At 60.5% G+C, this 9,741-nt stretch overlaps 1 protein-coding gene across 1 annotated transcript; it reads right to left on the minus strand.

Moving 5' to 3' along the window:
• Nucleotides 1-2,340: 2,340 nt before the first annotated feature.
• MRGPRG (MAS related GPR family member G) lies at nt 2,341-2,992 on the minus strand. The gene is given in 6 exon segments (XM_021685285.1): nt 2,341-2,498; nt 2,501-2,573; nt 2,575-2,647; nt 2,649-2,705; nt 2,707-2,779; nt 2,782-2,992. Coding segments are annotated over 6 exon segments (645 nt in total).
• Between the last annotated feature and the right edge of the window lie 6,749 nt (nt 2,993-9,741).

Below are 9,741 nucleotides of genomic sequence, written 5' to 3' on the forward strand. Positions count from 1 at the left end.
ATCGCCACCCCTCCCAACCCCAGTGCAGCCCTTCCTGCCCACGGATCCTGTCCCCGTGCTTTAATAAAACCACGTTTTTGCACCGAAATTTTCTCAAGAATTCCTTCTTGGCTGTTTGCCCCTGGCCCCACATCACATCAGACAGACAGTGCGTGCCACCCCCTGTTGGCATCTAGGGCGTGCATGGTCTGGGGAGACCAGGCGGGGGCGCTTGGTGTGGCCAGAGCTGGTCCTCCCCCCCACCCCCCCCCAGCCCCAGGCACGGGAAACCTGCAAAAGCAAGTGTCTCTGGGTTGTGGGTGGTGACTCTTCCTTCTTTCCTCTTCTTAATGTCCCCTGAAGTTCCACACAGCACTTCTCTGGTGAGAAAATTGACAACTTCTAAAACAGATCTCCTGTGCTTGTAAAAGGCTTTGTTGTGACAGGTACAGATGCTTACAATATTCCCGAGTGGTCTGGAGGCAAATCATGATATAAACAGAATTTGTTTCATCTTGCCCTTCAGAGATCACTTGGCGGTGGCCTGTCACAAGGCAGAACAAGTTAAATTTGCCTTGCGTGTGACCATTCACAAAGCGATTGTAGAGCTGTTATTGCGTTTAGTCCTTGAAAGAGGTCATAGGAGCTCCTGCACAGTGAAAGGGGAGACTGGCTGGCAGGGAGTTACACCGGAGGTTTCTGCAGCTTCTTCTCAGCCATTTGTATTCTTGAGCATGGTCAGTAAGGACAGCATTCGCAGCTGTAGACCATGGAAATCTCCCCATGTGGAGTGCCCTCCTGGGGCTTTGTAGGCAGAGTACAGTCTGATCGGAAGGCTCTGTACTTACTGCTGAAATTCTGCCCCCTATTCTTTTTTTTTCATTCCACACTGTATCCAGCCGTATTGCCCAACACAGCATGTCAGTTCTGACAGGAGTACGTTGTGATGTAGAGAAACTCATTTTCCATGTTAATTGGGTCAAGGCCATGTGTCCTCTATTCCAGGAGAAACACATGACTTAATGCACAATGAACATTTTTTTCTTGGGTTTTCTCTCATTTACTATCAGAAAGCATCAAGCACCAGCACCTGGGTGGCTCAGTCAAGTAAGCGTTCAACTCTTGATTTCCGCTCATGTCATGATCTCAGGGTCACGAGATGGAGGTCCACGTTGAGCTCCATGCTGGGTGTGGAGCCTGCTTAGGATTCTCTCTGTCCCTTCCTCCCTCTCACAGATACACACACTCTCTCTCAGTTTTTCTGTTTCATTTAGTTCAGGTAGCCACGGATCCTGATTGCTTAATATCGGTAATAATTATAATGTCACCTTCACACAGACTGTGGTAATTGTGTTAACAGGCTCATACAGTTTCTGAGGGACAGGACTCTGGGAGCATCTCAGCAGTTCTCACACAGAGTCTCAGACAATTGGCTGGGGCTGTGGGGCATCTCCTCTCTTCTTTTTTTTTTTAATCGTCAAAAAATACATAAAATGATTTGCACTTTGAAAGCTAAAAAGCATGGCTTCATGTCCCTCCCTCCCCCTCCCTCTCCCTCCCTGTCTACCCTTGTCCCTCTCTCTGTCCCTCCCTGTTCCTCCCTGTCCCTCCTTGTCCCTCCCTGTGAGCTTCCTTCACGAGGAAAGCCCCAGGGCGAACCGGGCAGGGCAGGGTCTGCAGGGAGAGGGCAGGGATGGGGCTATGGGTGGAAGAGCACAGCCTTCCGGGGAGGTGGGGAGGATAAGGATTGGGGGCTACGCGCCAGAGCATCCTGCAGGTGGCAGGGTGTCCGGGACGCTCGGGGGGGTGGGGGTGGGGCTGGAAGGGCAGACGCCCCCCGCCCCCCCAGCGCACCCCCCACCCTGCAGCGAGCCCACACCGCGCCGCACACTTGGGGCGCATTTGGTGAGGATGCAGCGCCACCTGGCGGCCGCCGAGGAACTGCTGGGGGCCGGGGGCGCGGCCGGTTCCACGCCCCTCCCGCGCACGGAGAGTCAACAGCACGGCCCGACATCGCGGGCACAGCCCGCGCCTGGGCTCCCACCCGTCCAGCCCCCCTCGTGGGCCTTGGGGGCCACCTCTCCTCAGCCCTGCTTCCCCAGGTGCGCCTCGGCGCCTGCGGCCTGAGCTGGGGCAGGGCGGGGAGGAGGCCCGAGCTGGGGAGGCGGGCTCTGCCTGCGGCCGGCGCGGCTCCTCGCCCCTCTCTCCTCCCCGCCCCCAGGCCTCCCTGACCTCCGCCGGCTCTGGGGGGCTGCGGGGGTCAGGACCGCGGCCCTGGCTCTGTCCTCAGCCCTTGGGTCCCCTGGGCCGGTGAGCTGGGGCTGGGGGGTCACCGGGAAGGGTCGGGCGGGGGGGCGGCCCCTACAGGAGCTTTGTAGGCCTCCAGCCGGGCCTCCTCCCCGGGACCTCTGGAGAGCGGCCCGCCCTGAAGTGGGCGAGGGGCTTGGCGCTGCCGGGGACGCAGGCCAGCAGCGTGGCCCGCGGGAGGAGGGCGGGCAGCAGGAAGGTGAGGACGGGCTCCAGCAGAGGAGCAGCGGCACGGAGCCCGGAGGGACGCCGAAGAACTGGGGCGGCGGCGCCGTGGTAGCTGCCCACCCCGCTGAAGAGGGCCACGGGGGCCACGCCGGCCACGGGCGGCAGCCACGTGACGCCGGCCGCGTGGTGCCGCCGCGGGTGAGCGGCCACAGGCGTGGGCCGGCGGCCTCAGGGCCCAGATCAGGCCGCCGCGGCGCCGAGGTGGGTCTGGGCCGGCGGCCCTGGTAGCAGGTCGCGAAGGGGTGAGAGCCGCAGCGCTCGCCCGCAGCCGCAGCCCCACGGGGAAGCCCACGAAGGTGACGGCACAGTAGAGGCTGTCCCGGGGCGGGGGCGGCCTGCGCCCTGGAGAGGCCCACCTGGCAGTCCGCTGGAGGCCGAGGTGCCGGAGGACCAGCCCGCTGCCCAGCAGCCCTGCGAGGCCCACGGCCAGGGTGAGGTAGAGGGACACACTGCTGAAGGTCCTCCAGAGCCCCAACATCCCGGCTGGCTCGGCGGCGGGCAGGGGTGCTGGCAGCGGGAATCGGAGGCGGTGGGGGGCGGGGGCATCGCCCCAGGTGGGGCTCCAGCCCAGGGGGGCCCCCCTTCCTGGCCCCATGCCTGGCCCTTCAGGCCTCAGCGTCGGCAGTAAGCCGCGCCTAGTGCAGGGTCCGCGAGGTGATGCTGGAGGCGGTCCGGGCCCTGCCCTCCTCCTGGCTAGGGGGGCTCCACGGAATGCACCTAAGACTTACAGGGCCCTGCACGGTGGCAGACGTCAGCAGTGGGCAGGACAGGTCTCTGCCGGCAAAGGGACCCCCGTGTGGCCCTCACATGGAGGGGCTTCCTGCCTCCTCCATCGGGGACTCTGCACCTGGCTTCCCACCAGGAGGGCCTGCACCCTACTCCTGCTAAGTCCCCCACCCTGGAGGCCCTGAGGGGTGGTGTGCATTGATGGCCCCAAGGACACTGTCCTGTGCTGGCAAGGGGGGCAAGGAGGATGCGGTGGCGGGGACAGCAGGTGGCTGCGAGGGTGTGGGCAGGCTGCGGGAGCCCCCAGCCACCCCCGGGCGGAGGTTAGACCCCTGGCACTCCTGCTGTGGGGAGGTGAGGTTGGGGCGGGGCTGGTCTGAAGCCTCAGAGCGGGCGTGGGGACCGTGGAGATGGGGTGCAGGGCCCTGGGTCCTCTGGGGAGAAGCTAACGTGAGTGTTTGCCCCCAGCGGCGTTCAGGGAACCAGAGGCCGACAGTCCTGTCCTAGCCCAGGCCTGTGCCCTGCTGGGGACAGTCTCCAGGGGAGGGAGAATGGGTCCCAGGGACCTCTACTGGGGCAGTTGAGGGTCTCTCGAAGCCCCTCCCTTTCCTGTGCCCTCCCCCCAGGACCCACAGTGGTCCTTGTTCTCGGGCCAGAGACACAGCTGAGGGGCCGTCAAGACTCTGGCTCCAGGTTAGGGGGTGTGGGGTGGAGAGAGCAATGGGGGGAGGACAGAGACGGTTTGAAGGTGAAAGAGCCAGAGACGAAGAGGGAGACAGAGACAGGGACCACCTGATACCATTTGGGTTCCCCTCACACACCTTTGCTGGGCTGTGCCCCCACCCAGGGCACCCTGACCCCCTCCCCACTTACCCGGGTCCCATCTACCCTAAGGACCTGCTCTCCTCTCAGCTCCCTTCCTCCGCCTGCTCTGAGCACCCCCAGGTTGGCACCCCAGGCATCCTTCTCTCTGGTTGCCCTTGTTCCCTGTGGGGTGTCGCCTTTGTCCCCTTGAGCCTTGTCCCGTATTGGGACACATGGCGGCTCATCCTCAGGGCCAGGGAGCTGGGTCAGCCTTTGGTGTCCTGGGGTGAGTGCACTGACCCTCTCTTTTCTGGGCTGTGATGTCCCCAGGGTACACCGAGGGGGCTGATCAGACTTCGCTGCTCGGAGGTAAGCAGTGGGGAGGCCAGGCTGTGCTGGGGAGCGGGGGCGGGAGGCTCTGCCTGGAAGGATCTGGGGAGGATGGCGTGCTGGGATGGCCCCCATCCACACTCTCAGAGCAGGTACACCTGCCCATTCACCCACATGGGGACCCAAAGCGCCAGCCACGTCAGTCTGCTTCCCCAGTCCCATGTCCCAGTGCCCACCCCCAACATCCTCGGGGAAGTGTCTCCTCACCTGGGCAGAGCAGGTGGGTGGGTGGAGGGGCACCGAGCCTTCTCACCTGCTGTTGGGAGCCTCTCTGAGATCTGCTGGAGCAGCTGCACTCACCACCCGCCCGGGCCCTAAATCCTCTCGTGTCCTCTGGGGCCCAGCTGGCTGGACCGAGGGCATCTGGGCCAGTTCCCTGGAAACGGGAGGAGTGTGCTGCTGGTTCACAGGCATGAGCTCAGAGATGTCCAGACCGTGTGGGCTGGCCCGTGCCTTCCTCCTCAGCCCATCCTGCACACCAGTGCCCCCTACCCCCCGCCTGGTGCCTGGAGGGGAGGAAGCGGCAGACTGGGGACCCCACGTCCAGCGGGGCTGGGCCACACCTTCTGGGTGGTTCCACGGAGTCCTTTGGTTTGTTGCAGAGATGTGTGGGAAGCAGGAGCTGTGGGCATGTCCTGACCCTTTCTGGATGTGTGACCGTGAAAGAAGGACCTAACAGCCCTGTGCCTCGGGTTCCCCTCTTCTTGGACTGGCCATTGGTGTACAGCTCAGTGCCTCGCTTGGGGCTGGGTCCACAGAGGTTGGTCCCCCTTCTCAAGGCCCCCCCCTTCCCGTCCACATTCCGGCCTCAGACCCTGGGGTCCCAGCCATCAGCAGATTCTTTGGGGTTAAAATACTTTTCCAAATTTTGTTCTGCAGAGCCACGTGGCCTGAAACGTTCCTGATGAGGCATTTCCTTCTCCATGGACTGTATTCTGTAGTTGCTGGAGACTCACTGAGCTTACCCACTCAGTGTCAGAGATGATGTAGGAAACCTGCCTGTTTGTCCTAGGATTTCTCAAATGGCTCCGAGCTCATTTCCGTAACACAGGTGGCCTGCCTGAGCCCAGGCTAAGGTTGCCGACTCCCCAGCTCCCAGCAGTTCTGCACTTTGCCTAAAAATGTGAACCGTGTGTGCAACCTACAGGCCGGTGGCCGGGTGTCCTCTGCAGGGCATTCCAGCACCACACCCAAGCCACTGGCCAGCCTGCAAAAGGGCTCGGTGGGGAGGGTGTGTCTTAACGTGGGCATTCTTGTTACCCGGAATGGCGAGGCCAACACATCAGGGGACGATTGTCAGAGGAGGGGCAGGCCCCTGGGGACCACTGCCGGGAAGCCACTGGTCAGGAGGCAGAGGGAGGAGGACGTGTGGGCAGGAGCCTTTCCTGTGGTTTTAGTTGGACTTGGCAAGGCCAGGCGAGCAGGCTGAGGCCGGGCCGGTTTGAACAACTCAGGGGCTGTCCGTGTTGTGTGAGACCTGCCCTGGGCTGTTTGGGGCAGGAGACAGTGGGCCCTGCGTGGGCTGCTTTGCCTTTGAAAAGCACGCTCCTAGGCAGTGGGTCCCTATCTCTGGGAGGGACAGTCCCTGCAGGATCAGCAAGGCCCCAAAGCCCAGAGCTTCGGAAATACGACTAGAAATAAGGGAGAGGGGACCCGGGTCTGAGGCTCTGCTCTTTCTCCCTTGGGCTCCCCAGGGGACAGCCTGCTGGGCCAGGAGCGCCCCACACCCGCCCGGAAACAGAGCCCTGGGCCAGCGCACGGCACTGTGACCTCCAGCACCGATCCTGGTCTGGGGGGTCCGTTCCTAAAGCTCAGCTTTCCCCAGCTTCCGTGTGGAGTTGGCACGCCATCACACGTGTTTCAGGTTTAATCCTGTGCCCAACACGAAGACTTGAGACACGGTGGTCTTTACTTGTAGTTCTCGTGGCCGTCGGAAGAGTCTTCTTCTCTAAAACACCCCTTCGTGAGAACCAAGCTCAGCCCCCATCATGGCCACGTGGAGCGGGTGGGGGGATGGCTGAGTGGAGACCCTCGGGGACCCCAGACCCTCGAGAACCAGCCCCTGTTTGCTGGCCCGTCCCAGGTGCCGATGGAGGGGTGGGTGGGAGCAGATTTCAGAGAGGGAGAAGTGGGGGCCTCTGGAAGAACTGCATTTTCTTTCTTTCTTTTTTTTTTTTTTAAAGATTTTACTTATTTATTTGACAGAGAGACACAGCGAGAGAGGGAATGCAAGCAGAGGGAGTGGAGAGGGAGAAGCAGGCTTCCCGCCGAGCAGGGAGCCCGATATGGGACTCAATCCCAGGACCCTGGGATCATGACCTGAGCCGAAGGCAGACGCTTAACCATCTGAGCCACCCAGGCACCCCAGAACTGTGCATTTTCATGAAGAAAAGATACCAGTACAGCGGATCTTGTGTTTGGGGTCAAATATTTTTGCTCTTTTCCCCCTTCTGAGATAATTAACTTGCTGAGCGGTGAGCTGGCCTCACGTGACCAGGACATGCCCCTGCGGGTCGGGAACTGTCACACTTGCGTCCAAGTCGGGGTGGGGTGGGGATGGCGGGCGGCTCCCTGGGCCCCTGGCCGACAGGCTGTCCCGTGCTTTTAAACATGCCCATGTGGGTTCAGCAGCCCTCCTCTCGGGCCCCCGGAGAGCGGGTCAGGGTCCCACACCCTTCCTGGGAACCACTGGCTGCCCGATTGATCGGGGACCAGTGACGTGCTGTTCCCGGGAACACTGTCCTGGCCAGAACAGCTCCCGGGGCTCCTGGGGTCCTGGCGGCGGGGGCTCGGGGTGAGCGGGCACTGGCTCTGGGCCTGGGGCCTGGCCTCCTTGGCCCCTGAGCTGCCTCCCCTCCTGGCCTGTGTCAGGACACTGGCTGAGGTCGGAGCAGGTGTGGGCAGTGGCGGGGAGGGGAGGAGTGGAGGCTGTCCTTGCCTAGTGGAGCCTGGAACCTTGGCTCCCTGCTTGGCCAGTGGCTCCTAGAAGGACGGCCTGCCCATGCCGACGCCCTGTGGAGTTAAAGGCCAATGTCAGGCTCTGCCCAGGACCCAGTGGTCAGTGCCCCAGGGCAGGGGACAGTGTCAGATTTAGCTAGGCCAGAAGGATGGGGGATTCAGCCTGCACCCTGAGGAGGGGTGCAGGGAGGGTGGGCGGGCTCAGGCCACAGAGGAGGGGGATCAGTGGCCACCCCTCACTAGAGACGTGCCTAAGCTTGTCCCAGTGTGGACGGTGCACAGAGTGGGACAGAGCTGACCCTAGGGGGTTCCCGCGGTGGGGCCAGGGGGCCCTGCAGACCGCTTTCTGTTTTGGGGTGCTTTCCTTTGTATTTAAGATTACTTTGTTCTTTCCTTTGTTGCTCTTTCTTATCTCTTTTGGTTAAGTTAATTTACTCTTTCATTTTTTTTACTGATATGAATATTAAAAACTATAGAATTTCTTGTTTGCGTTGTTTTAAATATGTTTCATAGATCCTCACACCAAGTGCTTTCGTTATCATCGTTTTTCGGAAATTCTGAAATTTTGGTTTTTATTTCCCATATCCAAGAGCTATTTAATAGAGTTTTAAAATGTTCACAAGAAGGACCTTGTCCAGTTTTCACTTTGCTCTTAATTTCCTCGTGATCATGGTTCAAGCCATTTAGCCATGATTTTGTGGGATCGGCGGGCACATCGCATGTTCTGGGATGTGAACGTCTTTTTGGGGGACCACCGTTCCATCCCCTGCACACTTCCCTGGTAGCAGTGACTCCAGAAGGCGTTGGTGGGGAAATGCAGATTCCCTGGGGAGCTCACCGGCGGGTTCACGGACGTGACCCATGCCCATTCACACAGGGTCCACAGGTCACTCTCCAGGTCACCACCTGCCCTGCCCGCGGTCATGGCCACAGGGTGTGGTCCATCTAGAGGTCAGCTCTCGGGACAAGCTCCCAGGGACTGCCATGGTACCCTCCACAGCCTCTCTCTGGAACCCACTGGGAAATGTTCTACCATGTGTCCCTGCATCACAAACCTTCCCAAACTTTAGACTCATCTGTGAGTTGGCTGGACCAGCTGGGTGGCTCCCACTTGGGGTCTCTCTGTGATTGCAGACAGATGGGCCGCTGGGATTGGAGCCATCTGAAGGCTCGACGGGGCCAGGCGTCCAGGATGGTTTGCTCACGCTAATGCGGACTGTCTGGGAGCCCATTGGGGCTGTTGGCAGGAGCTCCTACCTGCGGTATCTGTGGCGTGGGCCGCTCCCAGCAGGGTGAGGGCTCCAAGGATGGGGATGCTTTGGGAAACCCAGGGGAAGCTACAAGGCTTCTCATGACCTCATCAAGGATGTCCCCAGTGTCACTTCCGCTGGGTGTTATTGGCCAGAAGGCCAGCCCAGAATTAAGTGAGGGGGAATTAGTTCCCAGCACAAATTACCTCCCTGAGTGTGGTAGCCACGCGGCCGTGGCAGGGGGACGGCTGTGGCAGGGGGAGGGCCGTGGCAGGGGGAGGGCCGTGGCAGGGGGCTGCACGCTGCAACATTTAGATTTGTGTGCAGTGTCAAGATGTCTGCAACTTACCCTCAAAGTGTTGAGAGAGAGATTGAGCAAAACGTTAACAGTAAGTCAATTTAGAACAGGTATTCAGGCGTTCTTTGTACTGTTCTTTTAATTCTCCTGCGGGTTTGAAAACTGTCCATAAATCGTTGGGAGAAATTGTCCTGTGGCTCCTTTATTTATACCACGTGGCCATTGGCTGGCAGTAAAGCGAGGACAAAGCCATTTAATAAGCAAATTTTGTCTTATTGCTTCTCAAAGGTTAAGGCGGAAGCAATGAGCCTCTGGAGTCCAGAACACCGAGTCTGGGCCCTGAGAGGCCGGGGCTCCCGGGGACTCGCTCCCAGGGGCGGAGCCGCTCTCGAAACCCCGCGCTCCTCACTGTAGGGCCAGCCAGGTCAGAGCCACCAGAAGCTTTCGGGAGCGTCGCCACCCCGTTGCTTTGGGGATGGTTACTGACACAGAAGGTGTCTCAGGAACGGCCAGCGACGTCCTGCACTTACTTAGAAGATTAACATGTACATCCCACGGGCCCTGCCTTCCTTCCCACCGGCTGTCCATCGCGCTTCTGCCTCGCACGCCTCCTTCCTGCCCAGACTTCCAGATTGCAGACTATTGGGGGCGCAATCACCAGGACACCAGCCATGCTGGATCCCACCCTTGTGGATCCCATATCCGGTCCCCCCCACTCCGCCTTCCCGACAGTCGGACTCTGCGGCTGTCAGCGGCGGCGCGGGCCGACCGTGGGCTGTGCGGGCTGACCGTGGATGGCGC

This window comes from Neomonachus schauinslandi, chromosome 11, assembly GCF_002201575.2.
Source record: "Neomonachus schauinslandi chromosome 11, ASM220157v2, whole genome shotgun sequence".
Classification (NCBI taxonomy): domain Eukaryota; kingdom Metazoa; phylum Chordata; class Mammalia; order Carnivora; family Phocidae; genus Neomonachus; species Neomonachus schauinslandi.